At 47.0% G+C, this 24,984-nt stretch overlaps 1 protein-coding gene across 6 annotated transcripts in view; it reads left to right on the top strand.

Annotated features, from left to right (window-relative positions):
- SFSWAP (splicing factor SWAP) overlaps positions 1 to 12,626 on the top strand; it is a 113,650-nt gene extending 101,024 nt beyond the window's left edge. For all 6 annotated transcript variants that reach the window (XM_053279757.1, XM_053279756.1, XM_053279758.1 and 3 more), the window contains 4 exons: positions 540 to 665; positions 3,239 to 3,406; positions 4,916 to 4,988; positions 12,254 to 12,626. In XM_053279757.1, the coding sequence (XP_053135732.1) occupies positions 540 to 665; positions 3,239 to 3,406; positions 4,916 to 4,988; positions 12,254 to 12,319 (433 nt within the window). In that variant the 3' untranslated portion in view covers positions 12,320 to 12,626. The remainder of the gene's footprint in view (positions 1 to 539; positions 666 to 3,238; positions 3,407 to 4,915; positions 4,989 to 12,253) is intronic.
- The last annotated feature ends 12,358 nt before the right edge of the window (positions 12,627 to 24,984 follow it).

The raw sequence follows: 24,984 nt of genomic DNA, 5'->3' as shown, positions 1-24,984 counted from the left end.
TAGGCACTGTTAACAGATTGGAAGGCTGGGCTAAAAAAATCAACACCTCCCTCCGCATAACAAATAGATGTGGGGTACTGTCAGATCCCTGAGGGACTCCTAAGCTTCTAAACAAAACTGATTTCGCTAGGATTTCTTTCCTCCCGCCTTGCCTTTATGCCATCACGTTCCAGAGAGCCTCTCTGTGTGATGATAAAATGGTGCCGCTCGGGCAGATACTAGCTTCAGACCCCAGGTGGTTTCTACGAGCCTGAATGTGCCAGTTCGCTCAGTATGCAATCTATCTCTGAAACCCCTTTTCCCATATGAAATAACCTCAAAATGCATGTGTCTTCCAAATCCAGCTCAGATATATACGTTTGACCTTCAGGAAGCTGACAGTATCTCCAAAGACACCAATGTGTGTTGGATAAAAGGGCGGCGGGGGCCCTATCACTTATGGTGTAAGAGATGTAGCTAAGGGGTATTCACTGAAATAAAGTAATAAATGGTAGTCACCCTTATCTTAGGATTTTATTTTTTTTAACTCTCCTATTCAGGTCTCGCTCGAGATCACCCAGGAGAAGGGCGCACACCCCTGAAAGGCGCAGAGAAGAAAGGAGCGTCCCGACAGCGTACCGGGTTAGCAACAGTCCAGGAATGAGCAGGAGACGTACACGTTCCAGGTATGGGCCGGTGTCTCCAGAACTGTCCTGTGATTCTGGAGGACACTTTCGAGGTTGTCTTGTCCTGTTAATTATGTGTTGTTGTTTTTTAAAATGTGCTCCACCTTCCAATGCTTTTGCCATAGAAATTATTATAGGAGCATGGGAGGCTGTCCTATACAGCAGGGATTCTCAACGTTGGGTCCCCAGATGTGATTGGACTTCAACTCCCATAATCCCCAGCCAATGGCCACTGGGCCTGGGGATTATGGGAGTTGAAGTCCAATAACATCTGGGGGCCCAGCATTGAGAATCCCTGCTATACAGAATGAGACCATTGGTCCGTCTAGTTCAGTATTGTCTACACAGACTGTTGGGCTATGAATAGCTACTAGCCTTGGTAGCTGTAGGAGGACCTCGATATTTGTGGGGTTTCCATTCCCCGCTACAACTGCGGATATCGAGTCATTGGGGCAATGAGGAATTGGGGGTTAGGTTCCCGGTTGCTGGCCCCATCCATAGATCCATAGTTGAGATTGAGACCATAATCCCTTCCCTGGCAGAATGTGTGTTCAGTGTTTCTCAGGAGGGAACAGTGGCCAGCGTCATCACGAACACTCTACAACCGTGCTCGAGACCCTCTGCTGCAGAAGAACGGTTTTATAGTTTGGGAAAGGGCTGGATGTTAACTACTCCTATGTGTGTTTTCATCCAACACAGCACTTCCATTTGTTCTGAATGACTGGCTCTCGAGCTGACTTCCTTTGGTCGTTGATGTGCACTGTTCAAACTGCCCACCTCCAGGGAATCCTTCCCTCATTGATTTTTGCCTGTGCATTGTAGAGGATTCTGGGACACGTTCTGGGGTGTGCACTCAACACTGGCCACCAGCTAAAGACCAGCGAAGCCAGGAGCGGAGCGAGGCTAGTGGCAGCCTGTGTGTGGCCGCCGCGGCCCCCAGCCCCAGCCCCCCGCGTCTGGCTCAACTAGCCCCTAGACATCAGACGCAGGGGCATGGTCTCCCTTCGCGGCCCCGTTTGGGAGGGAGATCGATCGGCCCTGCTTTGTTGGCAGCAAGACCAGGAGCAGCATGGGCTGATTTCAGCTCCAAACAGGGCCGCGCGACCCTGTTTGGGACCGAAATAACGCCCCCGCATCTGACGTCAGGCGCGGGGGGTTTGTCTGGGGCCGCACCCCCGGCTACCCCCAGCCTGCGGGCCTTCTGCCACGTTCCAAATGGTTGGTTTTTATTTCCATCTGAGACATCTGCCGCTAACAACTTGACAGCAAACAGTCCTTTTTCTCGTCTACGGCTCTGCTAACTATGCTGTGCTGTGCCTGTTTGATTTGCTCTGTGCTTTCTCAGTGTAAGGAAGAAAAAAAACCCTCACCCTTTCATCTTGCTCACCATGCATAAAAGACAAATACGGCAGCAGGGCAGAAAGCTGATGGTTGAGGAAATGGTGGGGGGCGGGTGGAATGAATAATGCTCCAACAGCAAGTCCTGAATGTGGGGAGCGCGTCAGGAAACATAGTTGTGGGTCCTTAATAGCCTTAGAAGCAGCACGACCCCCGCCCCGGGGACTTCTGGATTCTCAGCTTGGCCAGTGAACGTCTCGGTGTTTGCAGGGAGTCTTCTGTCCAGAAGGACTTCAGTTGCAGAAATGGTTGGCCTGTTGGTCTGACGTGAGCCCTACCAGAGGGGATAAAACATGTGTTGCATAAGACTCAAGGTTTTACCTTTTTTCCTGGCACATCAAGCCAGCAAAGTACATACAGTATAACCAGGGCTGCTCAACTTTGGCCCTCCTGCGGATGTTGTTGTTGTTGTTGTTGTTGTTTTATTTTATTTTATTTTACATTTATATTCTGCTCTTCTTCTAAGGAGCCCAGAACTCAGGTCTCCCCAGTCCTAGTCCAGCACCTACAACTCCCATAACCCCTGCTAACATGGCAAAGAGGCACCTTTTAACGTGGTGATTCTCTTTTATTTAGCAGGGGGAGAGCTACTGGCCCTATCCACCCCCAGCACACAGTCCCTCCAGGGACTGTTGCTGGTGTCTATCGTATGTTTCTTTTTAGAATGTAAGCCCTTTGGGGACAGGGAGCCATCTTATTTGTTTGTCATTTCTCTGTGTAAACCGCCCTGAGCCATTTTTTGGAAGGGCGGTATAGAAATTGAATAAATAATAATCCCAGGCTATTGGCCACTGTGGCTGGGGATTATGGGAGATGTAGTCCAAAAAGGGCTGGGGGGGGGGCTAAGTTGAGCAGGCCTGGTATACATAGAATGTCTCAGACCAAGGGGTTTGGATTACCAAAGAGACGCCTCTAATCAGGGTAACTGTAACTGGTGCCTGTTACATAAGAGAGGAAACCCCCAGGCACAATTTATTACAGCTGAGAGCGATGGGACGATGTTCAGCAACACCAAGAGAGCCACACGGTGCCTCCCCTGTCCTGTTTTAGTGGGGTGCCATTTGGTGCAGAAGAGGCATCTCCTCCCAGGCGCCCGCAAAGGTTGTTTTCCGTGTCACTTTCTCGGTGGCCGGCTACGTGGCTGACGTTCTCCTCTTTCCTGTCCTTGTTTCCAGAAGTCCTCACGAAAAGAAGAAAAGGCGATCTCACTCCCACGCCAAGTCCAAAGCCAGGTCTCACTCGCCCTCTGCTTCACCAGGCAGACAGTCTGCGCCCAAGAATTCCACCCACTCCGCCAGCGTCTCTCCCGTGGAGAGCAGGGGGTCTAGCCAAGAGCGTTCCAGGTAACGGCATCTCGGAGGGGGGTCCGCGTCACTCCGTCTGCTCAGATCTCGATCAGATCACCCCAAATATGGCAGAACTGGGTGGGTTGCAAGGGGAGGGGGCGTGGTCTCCTAGGCCTGTCACCCAAACAGCTGCTCCAGCTATGGATTGACCACAATACTCCTTTCCGCAGACCAGTCGTATTGCTGTTCTTGGCAGAAACCAGATTTGAACCAGAAACCTCCCGGCTGAACCCTCGCCCTGTGTTTCATGCTGGTCCAAGTGCCTAGGCCAGGGCTACTCAACTTCGGCCCTCCTGCAGATGTTGGCCTACAACTCCCATAATCCCTGGCTGTTGGACACTGGCTGGGGATTATGGGAGTTGTAGTCCAAAAACAGCTGGGGGCGGGGCTTAAGTTGAGCAGGCCTGGCATCGGCTTCAGCCCTTCAGCTGCTTTTGAGCGACAGCTTACGTCGTCCCCGGCCACTGTGGCCAAGAATCTGGGGTGATGGGAGTTGTAGTCCCAACATCTGCAGGACCTCATTTTTAGGCGGCGTGCAGGGATACAATATATGAAAACGGGACATTCTAGGTCTCTTGGTCAGGGGACGTCTTGGTCACACCCTGTGCACTAAAGGGCCAGATTTCAGCAGCCAAGGACATCCAGACCCAAGTGAATGTGATGGGATTTAATGACGTGAACTGAGACAATTCACTCTGGCTGTTCGAACAGCAGCATTTCAGAGGAAGAAGGCGGGGTGGGGGGGAGATCAATCTTGTATTTTCTGACCACATAGTGCAGCCCTGGCCTAGACACAAAGAGCCGTGCAATAATTCTGGGCTGGACAAATCCCAGGCGCCAGGACGCCATGGCGCCTATAATTGTAACTGTGATGCCTAGACTAGAATATTCAGAGGTAGAAAATTTTTTTTGATCAAATCGTTATTTGTACCAGGCAGCCCTATTTCTTTTTCCAAGTATGTTACTTGTTAAGGGGATAAAGAAAAGCCCATTTACGCTTCCCTTCCACGATGTCCTTTGCCAAGATTCTACTTTAGGAGGAAAGTGGGAGACTGGCCTTCAGCACTCCCTCTAAGAGAGATTCCCAGATGTTGTTGACTACAACTCCCATCATCCCCACTCAAAGGCCGCTACAGTTGGGGGTGGTGGGTGTTGTAGTAACAACATTTGGAAGTCCCTGTTACAGGGAACGCTGCTGCCCTTTTTATCCAAGCTCCCGGCCAATGAGCTCTCCCTTGCACTTTTTAAATGATTAGCTGTGGGGGTTTTTTCCTGTTTTTATGTTCTTACTGAATTGTTTTTCTCTTGGGAAGTGCCACAAGAGAAAGGGCAATGTATAAACATTTTACCCAAAAAAAGATTAATAATAATTTTTATCAAGTGTCCATTGGCTCCTAAATTTGGGGGCTGGGTCTTGGAGCCCAAGAAAAGTGGTCAAGGCCTGTCATAATTGTCTGCTGACTTGTGTGTCTGGTGTTTCTGTGTTGTTGTTTTTAATGCTTCCAGGGGAGTCTCTTTGGAAAAAGACGGCCAGATCTCGTCGGCAATCGTATCTTCAGTACAGAGTAAAATAACTCAGGTACCATCTAAAAAATGTTCCCGTTCCCCGGCGATTCGGAAATTATCTGTCTGTTGTGCTGCCATTGCCACATTGCATCAGGTTTTAATTGCGGTTTCCGTTCTGAAAAGGGCACTGCAAATGGTGTGTAATCATTGCACTTCCAGGTGTACATCTGTCTGGTTTATGAGCTGGGAGCACTGTCTTTCTGTATCAGCACCGGGGCTTGCTGCTGGAAGTGGAGCAGACTTCTTGGCTGCCAGAAGAGATTTGCTTGTCAGAGTGACAGGGAAAGTCAAGCAAAGTCACTCACTTCTCTGGCTGCTGCCTTTTAAGAGGGAAGATTGGACAGGTTCGATGGGCGATGGGTGCATTAGGCATGTAGGGCGCTGCATCATCCTGAGTCAGACCCTGCGTCCATCCAGCTCAGTGATGTCTACACTAGCTGGCAGCCGCTCTCTGAGATGTTGCTGGGGATTGAACCTGGGACTTCCTCCCTGCAAGGCCGATGTTCTGCACTGAGCCGTGGCCTCACCCACACCATAGGTAGCTGCCTTATACTGCATCAGACCATTGGTCTGTCCAGCTCAGTATTGTCTACACCAGCCCGCCCCCCCCCCGCTGTTCTTGAACTACAACTCCCATAATCCCCATCCACAGTGGCCAATAGCCAGGGATTATGGGGGTTGTAGGCCAGCATCTGCAGGAGGGCCGAAGTTGAGCAGCCCTGGTCTACAGTGACCCGCAGCGGCTTGTCCAAGGTTTCAGGCAGGAGTCTCTCCCAGCCCTAGATGCCGCGAGGAAGTCCCCGCCCCAGGACTTCCTGCGTGCAAGCAGATGTTCTACCACTGAGCTATGGTCACATCCCCCAAGGAAGCAGTGCTCTCACACGCGTGGTCTCCCATCCAAATGCAAACCAGGGTGGTCCCTGCTTAGCAAAGGCGACCATTCATGCAAGACCAGCTCTCCTTTCCAAGACCTCATTCTCTTCACTCACAGTTATTGGTCACCATAGCCTAGTGGAGCCTCCATGGGCTTCCAAGGAGCATCTAGAAAAAGAGTCCCAGACTAGGTGGAAATGGTGGCCTGATCCAGCAGGGCTCTTAGGGCCAGGGGGAAAGGGGAGCCTAACTGTGGCAATCTCCACCCTCCCTGGCACACAGCCTTCCCCGTGACTCCCTGCGTTGTTCAGACCCTCTCTTCACAAGTACACTTCACCCATCCTAATGGGAGACATTTTGTTCCCAGATATATTTTATTTATTTCTTCATTTAAAATATCTCTCCCTGCCCATCCAGCACACAATAAAAGAAGAACAACATAATATCCACAGTAAAAGACAATAAAACGCAATCAGTCATCATAACACGCCATAAAAGACAGCGGTTATTAGAGACCACAGACCAGGTAGAACAGCAGTTAAGATTCAGAGGGGTTGACACCGGAGACCAAAGTGCAGCCATTTTTTTTTTTAACTGCTTTAAAAGGGAGGGTTTTAAAGTTCTTTCTAAAGCTGCAGTAATATCAAAAGATACAATGCCACTCATTCCCTTTTCACCACAACCTTTGTGACGGATGCTAAACAGCGCGTCAAAGATCATTGTAATATTCTGCCAACTAGACTTGTGTAAGAACCACTGCAGCGTGAAAAGCTACAATCAGGTTTATTTACCAATGGGGTGTAATAGAACTGTCCATTGTTTTGCTGTGGGTCACAGCATCAATACAGCCTCTCATATATCCATATTTAGCCTTCGGTGCGCCGAGCAGTGTATGGATGTAAACCTGTATCTAATGTGTTCAATTTTCTTCACGCAATATAGGCAAGAAAACAATAATTCTGTGATTGCACAGTTCAGTTTCGCTTGTTTCCAAAATGCATCTCCCTGGTTTGGCTTATTGCAGATTAAATTTGACCCGGCAGGGAATTTCACGCACAGTAGCTTTGCCACGATTTTACAGGACGCTTTAGTGCGAGCTATAAGTTGTCCCAAAAAACCATCACAAACAGTGGATTTTTTTTTTACCCCAGATATAAATCAGGCTGCGCTCTAAGGTGCAGTGAAAAACCCGAATTGTGTGTGAAACTGCTCCCCGATAACTCACAGGGACTTCAGGGTAGTTCCTAAGTGAAATATCAGAGTTTCTCTTAATAATACAGGTGAACCTCGGTATTCTCAGGAGTTCCATTCCCTGTAATTACCGCAGATATGGAAACCACGATTTGGGATTGCAGGGGTTAGGTTCCCAGATAAGAACATAAGAACAGCCCTGCTGGATCAGGCCCACGGCCCATCTAGTCCAGCATCCTGTTTCATACAGTGGCCCACCAGATGCCGCTGGAAGCCACAGACAGGAGTTGAGGGCTTGCCCTCTCTCCTGTCCCTCTCTCCTGCCATTACTCCCCTGCAACTGGTACTCAGAGGCACCCTGCCCTTGAGGCTGGAGGTGGCCCACAGCCCTCTGACTAGTAACCATTGATAGACCTCTCCTCCATGAAGTCATCCAAACCCCTCTTAAAGCCATCCAGGTTGTTGGCTGTCACCACATCCTGTGGCAGAGAGTTCCACAAGTGGATCACGCGTTGTGTGAAAAAGTACTTCCGTTTGTTGGTCCTAGACCTCCTGGCAATCAATTTCATGGAGTGACCCCTGGTTCTAGTGTTGTGTGAGAGGGAATAGAATCTCTCTCTCTCCACTTTCTCCATGCCATGCATGATTTTATAGACCTCTATCATGTCTCCCCGCAGACATCTTTTTTCTAAACTAAAAAGCCCCAGGTGTTGTAGCCTTGCCTCATAAGAAAGGTGCTCTAGGCCGAAAATCGCAGAGGAAATGGCCAAAACATGTAAAAACAAGCGACTAAACTGCTTTACCATGCTCCGTGGGCCTGCAGCTGCCTGGCAATGCCCCCCAGAAGTCCGAATTGCTGCATTTTCCCATGATTTTTTGCATGAAATATATGGCTTTTTGTCCCTAGAGGATTGGGACATTTTTTTGTCCCAACTGAGCTACAAAATGGCTCCTCTTCACAAAACAGTGGCTGGAAATGACCTCCGAGGTCATTTCCAACCATCTCCAAACCACAAATATGCACAATTAACTCCCTTTGGGGCCAGTTTTTTCCACACATGCCAAGGTTGGGTGTCAATTACTTGACCACAGCTACGCAAACCTGCCGATGCTGGCTCTGCGTATAGCGTGGTCTACCTGTATATTAGTTTTGAGAGAGAGGGTCCTTTTGATGATTGCTGTTTTGCTTCCAAGAGCACAATTACAGAACAAGTGTTCTGTGTTGGCTGCTTTTGCCGTTTGGATGGATAAAATCCTCCATGCAGTACCAAATAGGACTCAGTGGAATTTGGGCAAGGAGAATACCATAGGAGAGGCAGTCTAAATTTATAGAGAATTAGAGTAGGAATTTGTGGCGTTGAGCCAGACGAACATGGATGATGGGAAGAAGCTCAGTTGCAGGCAGCTCCTCTTCCCAGAGCAGCTCCATCCTCTGAGGTGAATACCTCACAGTGCTCACACACCAAGTCTCCCATTCATATACAACCAGGTGGACTCTGCTTAGCAAAGGAGACAAGTCATACTGACTACCACAAGGCCAGCTATCCTCTGTGACTCAGTGGGAGTTCATCTGAGGTCCCAGGTTCAATCCCTGGCAGCATCTCCAGGTAGGACTGGGAAAGACTCCTGCCCGTAACCTTGGAGAAGCTGCTGCTAGTCAGTGTAGACCAGGGATTCTCAGCATTGGGTCTCCAGATGTGATTGGACTTCAACTCCCGTAATCCCCAGCCCCAGTGGCCTTTGGTTGGGGATTATGGGAGTTGAAGTCCAATAACATCTGGAGACCCAACGTTGAGAATCCCTGACAATACTGAGCTCGATGGACCAATGGCCAGACTCGGTAGAAGGCAGCTTCCTATGCTCCATGATTTGGTAGCACACCGTGTCTTAAGATGGGCTTTTAGGCCTATTTTGAAACTGGGCATCAGTGGCACATAGGAAGAAACTAGAGAGAAATGGTCCATTCCAGAGTGTCCAACATTGGAATCAGTATGGCAGATGAGGTGGAATTTGGCCCATCCCCTTCAGGCAGTCTTAACGTTCTTCGCAACATCACCACATAATCTCTGAAAAGCAGACTTGCCTGCAAAGCTCCCATTTTTCAGTAAACCAGCTTTACACTCTCTCTCTCTCTCTCTCTCTCTCTCTCTCTCTCTCTGTTGCACCACCTACACTTTTCTGCCTCGCAGTAAACATGTTCTTTTGAAATAACATCCTTGCATTAGTCAGTTAATTTAGATGGCCCCAGGTGACTGCAAACCTGGGGCTCAAGTACGGGCCACCAGGCTCAACTGACGTTGGAGGTGACATTTTGCTCGGGGTGACAAGAGGCAGGAATTGTGAGCAGGGTTGCTGCGCTGTGCCTCCCACTTCTTTGGGCGTTTGAGCCTGTTTTAAAATGCTTTTTACCACCTCAGAGCAACTCAATTTAACAGAGGAGTTTCTTGGTCTTTTATGTCCCACTTGTTTGCCTCGGGAGTGGAAAAGATGATGTATTTGAGGCGGTTCTTTGTCGTGGGTGTTCTGTTGCTTCCTGCCCACGTTTTCCCTTGGTGTCAGTCGAGGCACCCTTCTTTTCATCGAAGAGAGGGCTATTTTATTTGTTTAGCTGTGACAAAGAGATTCATGTTCAGATTATTTATTGCGTCAAACTGAAGTCATCACAGTAGAACATGAAAAGTATGTTTACAAAGTTTAAAACAAAGGGATCACAAAATAAAATGAAGGTTGAAAATTTGCCTACTTTGAGGCAAGAGAATCACAATGTAAAATGAGTTAAGAGAATCATAATATAAAAATGATATTATAATTATTATCATCATCCATCCATCCATCCATCAATCATCTTTATTATGGTCAAAGGCCAACACAAGACAAAGTACAGATACAATATAATAAAACTCATGCTAAATAAAATATAACTATTATTGATTGATTGATTGATTGATTGTTTACACAGTCAGACAGGTGTTATTGACTGGTTTGTTTTATCCAGACATCGAGTCCTTCCCAAGGACCTGGGATGGCTGAATTTTATTATCAATATTGTTCTTGTTGTTATTATAGATATCATCGAAATATAGATATATATGATTATGATTATGATTATTACCACCGCCACCAGCAGCTGCAGCAGATTTCTAATTGAAAAGACCAATTCTGGAGCATCCAAATCCATTATCGAGTGTGACCAGTTCTGCAATTAACATATCTACTAAACTCTTCCTCTAATATTTATATCTCAGCATAATCTCCTTTGCAGTAATAGAAACATGAGATTATCCTACGGTCATTCAAACATGAAGTCCAACAACAAGGTCAAACAGTGCTAGCATCAGTAGACTCTACTTTTTTTCCTTAAAGGGAATTTTTCGGGCCTTTGCCAATTCCTTCAGAAAAATAGCTACTCGAAATGTATTTGGCAGTGCCTCTCTCTCTCTCTCTCTCTCTCTCTCTCTCTCTCTCTCTCTCTCTCTCTCTCTCTCTCTCTCTGTGTGTGTGTGTGTGTGTGTGTGTGTGTGTGTGTGCGCGCACTGCCACAAGGTTAAAGAAATATTGGTCAAATGATAACATTTGTATCTAGGCAAAAATGGTTCCAAATTTTTGGTGTGCTGTTCTGTTGTCTTCCAAGAGAAGATTTTAATTCTGTGACACATCAGGACAGCCTAAATCAGGAATCACAGTTTTGCCCTCCCAGCTGCTGTTGGACTACAGCTCCCATCATCCCCAGCTGCAGTGACCAATAGGGCTGATGGGAGTTGTAGTCCAACATCTGCAGGAGGGCTGAAGCCGTGTTGCCCCGGTGTTAGGAAGTCAAGGGTAACGAGGCCATTGGACCAGACCTGGGTCCCCAACCTGTGGTGCTCCAGAAGTGGCTGAACCACAACTCCCATCATCCTCAGCTGATCGTGACCAAGAGGCATTCCCATCGGGGGAGAGGGGGCTGCTTGCTAAAGCAGTGCTTGTATTGCCATCTGGGCGTCAAAAGCCAAAATCCACTGCTCAGTTAATTGGGGGCGTCTTAAAAACATTGGACAGTGCCATCCTGTGCATGTGTTTTCACATGTAAGCCCCACTGAATTCGGTGGCACTGACTCTCAAATGCTTGTGCATGCAGCTGGAGCCTTAATTCAGTCATCCCATCAGTCACTTCTGTCGGACAAATGCTATCTGTGACAAAGACTGAATGGACATAAATCTGACATCGGAATTAAAATTACCCAGAAACCAGTCAGCATTTTAACCTGCACGGTCACAACGTCACCAGCCGGAGAGTGTTGCACTGAAAAAGATCTGCTCCGGCAGTCGAATGAAATAGCAGAGCAGGGATTTATCAGCAAATTTGATTGTATTGGCCAGGACTTAAATAACAACACTGGTTTCCTGGCACTCTCTTAAGGATTATGCTTGGTGTGTCTTAACTCCTGCCCCTTTTAAGATTCTCAGATTGTTCCCATCCTGTGATTTCAACTGCCCAGCCTCCAAACAACTTCTAGAGTTGTTTCTCCAGAAACAACTGAGCATCTGACAGAGTGGGGTATCACCCACAAACGCTTGTGCCTATATTGCAGGAGTTCCAAACTTGTGCTGCTCCAGATGTTACTGAACAACAACTCCCACAATCCCCAGCTTCAATTTGTTGTAAGGGAGGAGAGCTGGTCTTGTGGTAGCAAGCAGGAATTTTCCCCTTTGCTAAGCAGGGTCCTCCCTGGTTTACATTTGAATGGGAGACTACATGTGTGTCTACTGTGAGATGTTCCCCTTAGGGGATGGGGCCCCTCTGGGAAGAGCATCTGCACACTTGCATGCAGAAGGTTCCAAGTTCCCTCCCTGGCAGCATCTCCAAGAAAGGGCTGAGAGAGACTCCTGCTGCCTGCAACCTTGGAGATGTCACTGCCAGTCTGTGTAGACAGTCCTGAGCTAGATGGACCAATGGTCTGACTCAGTATAAGACAGCTTCCTGTGTTCCTATGTTCCCGTTGTGGCTAGGGATGATGGGAGTTGTAGTTCAGCAAAATCTGGAGTACCACAGCTTGGGAAACCCTGCTATATTAAAGCATCTTAGAACCCTTTCTCTAAGTGCAGCCTATTTCTTTACAAGCCTTAATCGGTTACGTTAAATGGTTGATCGGAGAAACATTGCAATGCTAATCCATGTATTTATTTTCTGAAAAGTTCTCACCTTCTCCCCACTGCCCTCCCAATTTGTTTCAGGACCTGATGGCTAAAATGAGGGCAATGCTCGCAGCTTCCAAAAATATCCCGACGAGTGCTTCCTGAGACTGAAAGGATCACCGGAAGATCATGTACAGATAGGATACTTCTTTTGTTCACACGGTTCCTAATCTCGGACAGCAGATTTTGAGAAGCTGAAATCCTCACTGTGTACAGAAGAGAAGAATTTTCCAATGGGACTTCCCTTTGATATTTAAAACAAAAGAGCCGCCTTGGGGGTTTTCTAAATTCCATTTTGACCGCTTGTCCAGTAAGATTTTGCAACGCACAGTGTCTGTATATTTGTAAATATGACGTTTCTGTGAGTGTCCCACAAATAAAAATGCAAAGAGACACTTTTATTAGCAAAATGCTTTTGAGAGGTTGAGTCTTTCTTAACACCGTTATCTGAAGCTTGTAGCACGTGCAGCTGGCTGCTGTATTCCTAGATCTTGGACGGGGCCCGCAGCTCAACGGTAGAGTCTCTGCATGCGGAAGACGCCATCCCTAGAATCTCCAAGCAGGGCTGAGAAGGGAGCCCTGCCCGAAACCCTGGAGAGCTGCTGCCAATCAGAGTAGACAGTACTGAGCTAGGTGGAGCAAAGGCTGGACTCAGGAGGAAGCCGCTTCCTCACGAAATGAAAGCAAAGCCATATAGGAGCAGAGCAGTTGCTACTATTTTCAAGCCCACTCTTTATGCTCAGGCATGCTTCCCTACCCCACCCATCTCTGTGTGTTTTCGCTATCTTGGTTGCTGTTTTGAAATGTGCATGCAGGGAGGAGACCACCCCCCCCCACTTTTCACATACAAGAAGCCCCAAACGTCTACAAATTTTCAGTGTGTTGCTGGAGTTTTTTAAATGGAAGCTTCAATACACAGAGAGACTGAAATACCTAACATGATCATCAATACACAATCCCACCCACCCCCTTCACACACACACACACACACTCTCTCTATCATTTACCAAAAACGCAAAAGAGCTACTGTTCGCCAGAGATCCAAGACTCTCCTTTTTTCACTTTCCCTGTGCTAAAGAGAAAAATAGCCTGGAAAGTTCCTGGAGATGCTATCTGGCCTTTTATAAATGGTCGGTGGCAAATAGCAATTATATCCTAAATCTTGTGGGCTTCCCATAATTACAAATTCATTTATCATACGGACTGTACTTGGGTGAAATAGCGTTGAAACATTTTTCAAAATAGAATTGCCATCTTCTGTGTGATGCCTTTGAAAAAGCCAACGGCGAAAAGATAAAATGTTGATCAATGACCTGTTAAGCATAGCAAAGTTGAACAATATGCTTCTACAATCTACTGTGTGATATCACCCCTTTGCTTAAAGGGAGTAAGGAAGCCGCTTAGTTTTTCAGGTTGAGTATGATCTATAGGGAGAAAAACTCCAGGAGTGTTTAATGAAAAAATCAAGTATCTGTCCTGTTAATTCATTTTGACAGATAGAGCTGGAGGTATTTTCCTAGTTAGTGCTGGTTATAAAAGGAGGATAACCACTCCGCCACCTACAAAGGGATTTATTTGTAATAAGAACCAAAACGTGAATTGTCCCTTTTGCTAAGCAGGGTCCACCCTGGTTCACACTTGAATGGGAGACTACATGTGAGCACTGTAAGGAATTCCCCTTGGGAGATGGGGCCGCTCTGGGAAGAACAGAAGGTTCCAAGTTCCCTCCCTGGCAGCATCTCCAAGGTAGGACTGAGAGGGATTCCTGCCTGCAACCTTGGAGAAGCCGCTGCCAGTCTGTGTAGACAGTACTGAGCTAAGATGGACCAATGGTCTGACTCGGCACAAGGCAGCTTTCTATCTTAAGGAGGGGGAGCGGGCAGGTGGGGTGTACGGAGCAAATGAATCTGGACCTTTAGACTCCAGTTCTTGTCAAATTTCATCCATTTAAACCCAGCCTGAGAGTTTCTAAACAACCGGAACTTAATCTGGTCTGCCTGGCTCCTTCCACAGGCAAGAAGAGGTTTTGATCCAAACCTCCTGAACTCCCCTTTTACCCCAACATGCGTGTGTTAAACTGTACCCCATTGGGTTCCCTTCCATTCTGACTTGTGGTAATTGGAGGGTAAACAGCTTATTGAAAGGCGCTTTGGAGCACTCTAGCCTGTACCAAAAATGGCTCTCAACTCTTCAAGAGCAACCTAGTTTTGTTTTCCTTACCGCCAGAAAGTTCGAAGCTGGTGTCGGAGACAGAGATCTCATTAGGAGGTCCCTCCTTGAGACAACTTTCTTGCATCACTTGACACAAATAATTACCGGTGGAATTATTCCAGTGGATGGTTGTAGCATCCCCACACAGTCCTGAAAGGTTCCATGGAGCGCAATTGTCATAAGTGGGCTCCTTAGTGGTTCTCCCCCCACACACCTTGTAAATGACTCATACCTTTTACAGCACGCTGCAGCATTAATACCAAGACAGGCTTCAGGATAATGTAACATTTTGCTTCCTCTTCACACACTGCTCCTTAGTCTTTATAGCGAGAGGCTTTCTTATGTTCGATGCTCTTCGCAAGGGTTTATTCTCTGTTTACTTTCCCTTCCCCACCTCCCAAATGCATGCTTTTAAGCGGTATATTTAATGGCATTATTTCTCTGGAAACGTTCCCTATATAGGAAAAGAAAACAGCGCCCGTGACGTGCGTCTCGGCACTCTTCACGGCCGTGTTCTGTAATGCACTCAGCTCTCCTCTGTTAATGCTTTTGTTGTGGGCATAAAGCAAATCATGTTCTCTTGCTTATAGCATTTACAAGCTGGTTTCCGAAGCTTGAGTTTTTAATACGGGTTTACCTTGAAACGCATATGCGCACACCCACACGCTCTCCTTTCTTTGGGAAGAAGAGCTGTGCATGATCTCAAAACGTCTGGGTCTGGTCTGATCCGATCTCACAAATGTCAGTTCAGGGTTCTTTGGACCCTTCTGAATGACAGGATCAGGTTATTTTCTGACCATCCAATTGCATGATAAAAGTAACCAGGAATAATCATTGTACGGAGCCCAGAAAAGTGCTGTAACTTCAGAGGATTGCAGGAGATACCCAGAAATCAGTCACTTTATTTTTTAAAATGTAAGTTTAAAAACTGGTTTAAAGAAAGAAAAAATTAATGCATGGGCAGCAGGCAGGTGGGTGGGCAGATAGATGCTCAAAAATGCCATTTAAAAAACCCCAAATGACAGATCCTCGTAATATAACCAAAAACAACAAAAACCACTAAATATGTGAATATAAAATATATTTATGTTGGATGATGAGTACTTCTCAGTGGGAATCCATCAGTCTTTTCCCGTCATCTGTCCATTGTGTCTCCTCGTTGGAAACCTGAGGTCTGTTGGAAACCTTTGAGGAGACGGAAAGGACAGATGACAGGAAAAGACTGATGGATTCCCACAGAGAAGTACTCATCATCCAACATAAAAACAGTAAGAAGACACTACTGCTGATACTTATCAAAGATTAATTGAACTTGGACACTTGAAAAAGCCTATAGTACCAGAAGGCTGTTGTGGTTCCATAGTTTTCAATATTGCCCCATTGTCCGTCTGTGCCTGTCTCTCTCTCTCCCCGCTCCCTCCCTCCCTCCCTCCATATTTATCCAGATCACCACATATATTTGATCTACTTTCAATATATTTTATATTCACATATTGACTCTCGCCACCATTTGGGAATCTGAAATGCTCCGAATAGGGGTGTGCAGAACCGGTTCTATTCTAACCTGGTTCAACCTGTTCGGACTTGAACCGGACACCAAAAAAGGGGTGCTAGTCCGAGTTTGAGCTGAATCAGCCCCAGAACTAGTTCAAAATTGGTTCAAGGAGCATGTGCAGAGGCCGGAACCGGGCTGCAGTGGAGTGCTGGACCCACTCTGGAGTTAAGAGGAGCCATACCAGATCCAGCCTCAGATGATGAGGTGCCCTCTTGCCGCCACCCTCCCCCCATTAGGCATTTTTAAAAAGCAGGAAAGGTTTCCCCCTTTGCTTGTAAAGAGGAATCCTCACCAGATTCCCCTTTACAAGCATGCCCCTTGAACCAAAGTGAACTGATTCCAAACTGATTCAGCCCTCGGGCTGAACCGGGGGCCGGTTTGACTTGAACCGGTTCGTGGTCCGGTTCGAATTGGGCTTGAATTCGAACCAAACCACCAGTATCAGTTCCATGCACACCCCTAGCTCCAAAATTTACTGAACCATGTTGGAGAACTCCAAACCAACCTAGGCTTACCAGGGTTCTGGTAACTTACTAGGGTTCTCTCCGACATGGCGCAAATCGGAATCTTTCTGACCGCCCCGATCCAAACTTGCCAGACTTAGTACCAAGTATGAATTGTCCCCTTTGCTAAGTATGGCCCACCCTGGTTTGCATTTGGATGAGTGACTACTCATCTATGATGTGAGCACTAGAAGATATTCCCCTCTGGGGATGGGGTCATAGATCAGTGGAAGAGCATTTACTTTGCCTGCAGAAAATATCTCCTTTCTCTTTCTCTCCCTCAAATTGTCAAGCAATGGAGTTTATTATATAAAGGAAAAATGCCCCCAGCTCTGAATGGACTGAAGAACAGTGTGGACTAAGGCAGAGAACTCTCTGTTGATCTGCATAACTCGTCCATATGGTTTGAACTTCAAAAATTCAGATCTGACTCATACATTATTTTGTTTGCAACGTTTTGAATGCTTATGGACTGTTCTCTCCCAGGCTTCAGCTGAAGTTTTTTTAGATCAAGGGTTCCCAACCATAGGTTCCTAGATGATGTTAAACTACAGCTACCATCATTCTCTGGCCATTGGGGTTGAGGGGCCACACTGAAAAAGGCCCTGCTGCTAGTCCCCACTGGTTGAATCTCAGTCAGTGATGGGACCATGAGCAGAACCTATGCTGCAGACTGCAGGGCCCTGGCAGCTTTGTATGGGTGAATGTTGTCCCAACACCAAAAGTCCCACAGTAGCCAACCAGATGATTCCCGAAACCAAACGAAGCTTAAGGTTACCACTGGGATTATTTTGGTCTTCTTCTGCCACAGGGAGAACAATTGGTTATGGGACATGGGGACATGGGAAGCTGTCATATATGGAGTCAGACCACTGGTTTGTCTAGCTTAGTATTGTCTACCCAGACTGGCAGCGGCTTCTCCAAGGTTGCAGGCAGGGGTCTCTCTCAGCCCTATATTGGAGATACCTCCAGGGAGGGAACTGGGAACCTTCTGCTCTTCCCAGAGTGGCTCCATCCCCTGAGGGGAATCTCTTCCAGTGCTCACACATCAGCTAGTGGGACAAGTCATGCTTGCTACCACAAGACCAGCTCTCCTCTGTTTGGCTAACAAGGTGATTTATCGATTATTTACCCTATTTCTGTCCTGCCCGATACAGACATCTCTAGGTGGGTATACGAAGTTAAAACATGTTGAATGTAAAAACAATGCAAAACTGTTACAGTTCATAAAACAGATAAAAACAATCTCCATAAATCAAATCATTAAAATTTAAATTTCCGTTAAACGCCTGGGGAAACAGGGAACGACTTGAAGGTCTTCCTAAAAGCGAGCGGAGAAAGAGACCTTCTTGTTCCAACAGGGAGTGTATGCCACATCCCCGGGGCAGCTACAGAGAAGGCCTGGTCCCGAGTCGCCACGAAACAAGCCGGCAGCAACCATAACTGGACCTCTCCAGATGATCTTAATAGGCGACAGAGTTCATGATGGAGAAGGCGCTCTCTTAAGTACCCTGGACCCACATCGTGATGATGAGTTATTTTATTTTATTTTATGCCCCTTCTGTGCCGCCTCCCCCATCACTTTTTTCCTTGTGCTGTCAGATAGGGAGGTCAGTCCTCATTCCCACCCTTCCAAGGCACTTTTTCTACACCCGAAAATGTTCTACCACCTCTTCCAAGGCACCATCCATCAAAGCAAAAAGCACTCATTCCTCCCACCACTGACAAGAGCTTTTCATTCTGTCGAGGGGGCAGCTGCTAGCGATGGATTTCCATTTTTTCCCTGGCATTGATCATAATTTCCTATCAATTGTCACGCTCCCATCCGTCATAAGAACAGCCGATTTTGCTTCGTGCCAATTATCACATAACTCTCTTTCGCCTTCGCCGCCGCGGTGTTGTGCATCCGTGGGGGATTGAGTGCCGTTCCTTCTCTCGGCTCATAAAAGAAGTCAACACAAATAATTAGTTTAATATTCCGTGGGCTTGCTGCCTGCAGAAGGGGGTCAGGGGGCGGGGGAGGTTTTCTGAAGTGTCTGGTTCATGATTGCTTCTCGGTTTGTCCCCACCCCACCCCCCCGCCGACCCCGTCTCCGTCTGCTTTGTTGCTCCCCGCTCACTTTTATTCCTGAAATCAGAATTTAAATATTTTTCTGACCATTGGAAATGGAAACATTGGGAACTGATTTATACCGAGTCAGGCCATTGGTCCATCTGGCTCAATATTGTCTGCACAGACTGGCAACGGCACTCCCAAGAATTCAGGAAGGCATGGTCCTCAGCCCTACCTGTCATGGATTGAATCTTGGCCCTTTTGTATGCTAATAGATTCTCTATCAGTGAGCTACGGTCCTTCCCAGGACCATTGGTCCACCGAGCTCAGTACTGACTACTCTAACTGGTAGCAACTATCCAAGGAGAGCTGGTCTTGTGGTGTGCGTGTTGGGTGTTGTACCTTTGAGTCGGTGTCGACTCCTGGCGACCACAGAGCCATGTGATTTTCTTGGTAGAATACAGGAGGGGTTGACCATTGCCTTCTCCTGCGCGGTATGAGATGATGCCTTTCAACACCTTCCTTTATTGCTGCTGCCTGATATAGGAGTTTCCCATATTCTTGGAAAATACACCAGCGGGGATTCGAACCAGCAACCTCTTGCTCCCTAGGCAAGTGACTTCCCCGCTGTGACATTAGGTGGCTCTGGAGTAAGTATGAATGGTCCCCTTTGCTAAGCAGGGTCTACCCTGGTTCACATTTGGATGGGAGACTACATGTGTGAGCACTGGAGGATATTCCCCTCAGGGGATGAGGCCAAGCTGGGAAGAGCACCTGCATACTTGAATGCAGAAGGTTCCAAGTTCCCTCTCTGGCATCTCCAGATAGGGCTGAAAGAGAGAAACTCCTGGCTGCAGCCATGGAGAAGCCGCTGCCAGTCTGGGTAGGCAATACTGAGCTAGGTGGACCAATGGTCTGACTCAGTATAAGGCAGCTTCCTATGTTCTTGCTCAACTTAGTCCCCCCCCCCAGCTGTTTTTGAACTACAGCTCCCATAATCCCCAGCCACAGCGGCCAATAGCCAGGGATTATGGGAATTATAAGACAACATCTGCAGGAGGTCCAAAGTTGAGTAGCCCTGTAAGGTTTCAGACACGAGTCCTTCCCAGCCCTATCTGGAGATGCTGCCAGGGGTTGAACCTGGGACCTTCTGTATGCAAAGCAGATGCTCTTCCACTGAGGGGACAATCCATCCTGACTACCACAAACCACCTAATGGTGCAGCGAGAAAATGACTTGACTAGCAAGCCAGAGGTTGCTGGTTCAAATGCCCACTGGTAAGTTTCCCAGACTATGGGAAACACCTATATTGGGCAGCAATGATATAGGAAGATGCTAAAAGGCATCATCATCGCATACGGCATGGGAGGAGGCAATGGTCAACCCCTCCTGTATTCTACCAAAAGAAAACCACAGGGCTCTGTGAGTGCCAGGATCCAACACTGCCTTGTAGAGCTTGTTGTCTCCAAAAGGTGGGCTACAATTTAATTTAAAAAACAAAACAAAACCGTATATATATTGCCAAAAGAGTTGTATTATGGTCCTTAAGTGGTCACCTTAAGTGGTGCAGTGGGGAAATGCTTGACTAACAAGCAGAAGGTTGCCGGTTCAAATCCCCGCTGGTATGATTCCCAGACTATGGGAAACACCTATATTGGGCAGCAGTGATATAGGAAGATGCTGAAGGCATCATCATTTCATACTGCATGGGAGGAGGCAATGGTCAACCCCTCCTGTATTCTACCAAAAGAAAACCACAGGGCTCTGTGAGTGCCAGGAGTCAAAACTGACTTGACAGCACACTCTACCTTTTATGGTCCTTATGGACACGTACGTGGAATACCTGTGGGAGAGAGGTAGCAACAGGTTGAGTAACCTGCAGATACATCAGTTTCACCAAAATCTGAAGGAAAGAAATCCTAAGGTGGGGAGGAGGCCTCCAAAGTGCCCCAGTGTAACCCAATGGAGTGGAATGTTCATGGACTTAGAGGACACTTAACAGACAATCAGGCGGGCAGAGTTAGTGGAACTCAGCGAGGAGAGGGCTTGAGCCAAAGAGTGGGGCGACATTCACAACCTCATTTGTTTTTGAGGAGGAATGATGCCTGAAACCTCCCCATCCTCAGGCACAGCTCAGTTAACACATGCACAGCAGGAATATACTCCAACATTAAGTTGCTGATCCATACTTGTAAATATTTTCCATCAACATTCAGAGGAGTAGAAGAAAAGGGAGTGGGGGGGGGAATAATTCTGTCCATTTCTTCTCTGACCCCCCCCCCCGCCCCGCCCCGCGCCAGCCCAAGAAAAAGAAAACGGCCTGGCCCAAATTGACAACTACAGATTGTCAAATAATACTGATCGCTTTATGATGTTCTGTTCGAAATTTGCCACACTTGTCACAGGCGACATCATCATGACTGATGGCATCCGTAGGAGCAGACATTAAATATATTCTCCAGCCAGATGTGACCCACTTGCTGCTTAGTTTTTTTCTTTCCAAATGGAACGTCTCTTTGCCCCGTGAGCTAACTGCAACTGACAGAAACTGACAATGAGTCCTAGGATTGATCATCAAGGGGGGAGAACTGAGTCTTTATTTGCAAACGCGGAGTGCAGGAGCGTGTGGTTTGCTTTTTGATTTGAAGGAAGCATCGAGATCAGACCTGAAGGCACATCATTGAGAAGATGAGGCCTTGGCTTCTGCTTTGCATGCAGACAGTCCTAAGTTCAATCAGTCCTTGGCATCTCCCGGTCAACTGGACTCCAGCCTGAAACCTAGAAGAGCGGCCACCAGCCCAAGATAATCATGAACGAGTCACCTTCAGTGGCACAGCGGGGAAATGCTTGACTAGCAAGCAGAAGGTTACCGGTTTGAATCCCCGCTGGTACTATGTTGGGCAGCAGCGATACAAGAAGGTGCTGAAAGGCATCATCTCCCACTGCGTGGGAGGAGGCAATGGTCAACCCTTCCTGTATTCTACCAAAGACAACCACAGGGCTCTGTGCATGCCAGGAATCGAAATTGACCTGATGGCACACTTTACCTTTAGATGGGCCAATGGTCTGACACAGTATCAGTTTCCTGTGTTCCATATTTTATAGTTTTGCAATGTATCCGCAGCTTTCCTATGTTCTCTTGGTTTGTTTATCTGTATTTATATTTATTTGTTTATATTTATTTGATTTATATACCACCCTTCCAAAAATGGCTCAGAGTGGTTTACATCAACATAAAAACAATTAGAATCCATTAACGATTAAAATCAAAACTAAATCAATTAAATAATTGAAATCCTTGAAACATTAAAATCATTTAAAACCAACATTAAAAATTTAATACCATAAATCTAATTAAAAGCCTGGGTGAATAAATGTGTCTTCGGTGCCTTTTTTAAAAAAATAGTTATTTAGTTATGTGGTCGCTAAAAGTCAACACTGACTTGATGGCACTTAATCAATCAATCAATCAATCAATCAAGTTAGTTAGTTATTACCTTTCTATCCATCCAAAGGCCCTATCCATCCAAAGGCTCTGGGAGGTGTACAACAATCAAAAATTAAAAACAAACAAACCATTTAAAACCATCAGCTTCAAACAATAGAAAAACAAATTTAACAACTGTTTGGTGCAGCAAGGAAATGCTTGACTAACAAGCAGAAGGTTGCCGGTTCGAATCCCTGCTAGTATGTTTCCCAGTTTCCCAGACTATGGGAAACACCTATATCAGGCAGCAGCGATCTAGGAAGATGCTGAAAGGCATCATCTCACACTGCGCGGGAGGAGGCAATGGTCAACCCATCCTGTATTCTACCAAAGAAAACCACAGGGCTCTGAGGGCGCCAGGAGTCGACACCAACTCGACGGCACAACTTTACTTTACTTGTGCCGTCGAGTTGGTGTCGACTCCTCGCGCCCACAGAGCCTTTACTTTACAGACTTTACTTAGAAACATAGGTAGCTGCCATATACTGAGTCAGACCTTTGGTCTATCTAGCTCAGTATTGTCTTCACAGACTGGCAGCGGCTTCTCCAAGGTTGCAGGCAGGAATCTCTCTCAGCCCTATCTTGGAGATGCTTCCAGGGAACGAACTTGGAACCTAGATGCTCTTCCCAGAGCAGCTCTATCCCCTGAGGGGAATATCTTGCAGTGCTCACACATCAAGTCTCCCATTCATATGCAACCAGGGCAGACCCTACTTAGCTTAAGGGGAGAAGTCATACTTGCTACCAAAATCATGTAAGAACAATAAAAACCTTGGAAGGCCAGGCCAAACAAATAAGTTTTCAGGGCTCCCTTGAAGGCCAACAATGAGCCCAAACTATGAATTGTGGCTGAGAATGTATTCCACAACCCAGGAGCTGCTGCAGAGAAGGCCCAATTCTGAGTCGTCATCAGGTGTATCGGTGATAACCGGAGACAGTTTTATTACACTATCAAAGGGGGGTTTTTTTAAACAAAAGTAGAAGTGTTGGGAGATCCATTCATGGATTCTGTCGATTGGCCCTCAGTGACTGTGGATTCTGAACCTGGGAGAAGAGCTGGTCTCATGGTAAAGTAAATGTAAAGTTGTGCAGCCCAGTCGGTGTCGACTCGTGGCAACCACAGAGCCTTGTGGTTGTCTTTGATAGAGGAGGGGTTCACCATTGCCTCATTCCATGCAGTGTGAGATGATGCCTTTCAGCATCTTCCTATATTACTACTGCCCAATACAGGAGTTTCCCATAGTTTGGGAACATCCCAGCGGGGATTCGAACCAGCAACCTCTTGCTCCCTAGGCAAGTTACTTCCCCACTGCACCATTAGGTCGCTTCATGGTAGCAAGCATGAATTGTCCTCTTTGCTAAGCAGGGTCCATCCTGGTTTGCATTTGGTTGGGAGACTACATGTATGAGCACTGCAAGATATTCCCCTTAGGGGATGGGGCTACTCTGGGAAAAGCATCTAGGTTCCAAGTTCCTTCCCTGGCATCCTCCTTGCCCCTGGAAAATCTCTACTCGGAAGAACTATCATGGAAGAGCATTTGCTCTGTGTGTAGGTTCAATCCCTGACATCTCATGGTAGAGCTGGGGAGATTCCTGTCTGAAGCCTTGGAAAGTCTCTGCCCATCGGTACGGACAGTATTAATCTGGATGGGCCAATGGTCTGACTCTGTAGAAGGCAGCTTCCCTTCCTATATTCCTACCAAAGCTCTCCTGTTTAGGGATAGAGTCGTTGTTCAGTGGCAGAATGCCCACTCTGCATGTAGGAGGCCCAAGATTCAATTTTGGGCACCTCCAGGTAGGGAAGGGAAAGAATCCCAAGATTGGAGATCAGGCTGTAGCTCAGTGGAAGAGCTTCTGTTTTGCATTCCGAAGGTGCCTGGTTCAATCCCTGGCGTCTTCAGGTAGGGCTGGGAAGAGACTCCTGACTGAAACCTTGGAGAAGCCGCTGCCAGCCAGTGTAGTAAGATGCTGAGCTAGATTGACCAATGACCTGACTCAGTTGAAGGCAGCTTCCGTGTGGTGACAGCCAACAACCTGGATGGCTTGAAGAGGGGTTTGGATAACTTCATGGAGGAGAGGTCTATCATTGGCTACTAGTTGGAGGGCTACAGGCCACCTCCAGCCTCAAAGGCAGGATCCGTCTGAGTACCAGTTGTGGGGGAGTAACAGCAGGAGAGAGGGCATGGCCTCAACTCCTGCCTGTGGCTTCCAGCGGCATCTGGTGGGCCACTGTGCGAAACAGGATGCTGGACTAGATGGGCCTCCTTGGGCCTGATCCAGCAGGGCTGTTCTTATGTTCTTATGTTCCTAAGAACTGGCAGAATGCAACTGAATTACAAGAAGTAATACATCCAGTTAAGGGACCCCCTTGTAATCTGTTAACTGCTGATTGTAACAAAATCAGGCAAAAAAAATTCCTTGAGATGGTCACTCTGTCAAAATATTATACATAGGCATAACTAGATACACACACACACACCAAAACAAAATTTAAAAAAACACACACACACTCACAGAAAGTAGGGACTTGCCATGTAGAATCAAGTAGAAGGAAACAAATTCAGATCTATATTACAATGGTTCATTTGTACAGTAACCACCACTTCACCTTTCTCTCTTCCTTAGGCGAGTTATTATTCACCGTAAAATACTGTTTTGTTGTTTGGGGTGACTGCCGCTAATGGAAAATAATAGGGGCTGTGGAACTCAGATGAAAGCTGGCAGATCTACTGAGAAGGCAAAGGGAATGCATCAGCCGCTTTTCTGATGCCAGAATGCAACACTTGCAAAGACTTTTGAGGATAAACAAGAGTTGAAAGACATTTCCTCCTTACAGACAGCTGTGCGTTTCCGCATGAAAGTCAGACATGAGAATCTGAATGGGTCTTTCATGTAGCAAAGGACACTGGGTACAAAGGGATTCAAACTTGGAGCAATCAGATGTTTAGAAATGAGTCGAGA

This window comes from Hemicordylus capensis, chromosome 15 (assembly GCF_027244095.1).
Source record: "Hemicordylus capensis ecotype Gifberg chromosome 15, rHemCap1.1.pri, whole genome shotgun sequence".
In the NCBI taxonomy this organism is placed as follows: Eukaryota; Metazoa; Chordata; class Lepidosauria; order Squamata; family Cordylidae; genus Hemicordylus; species Hemicordylus capensis.
Note: the sequence above shows the minus strand (reverse complement) of the source record. Positions and strands in the feature narration are given on the sequence as shown.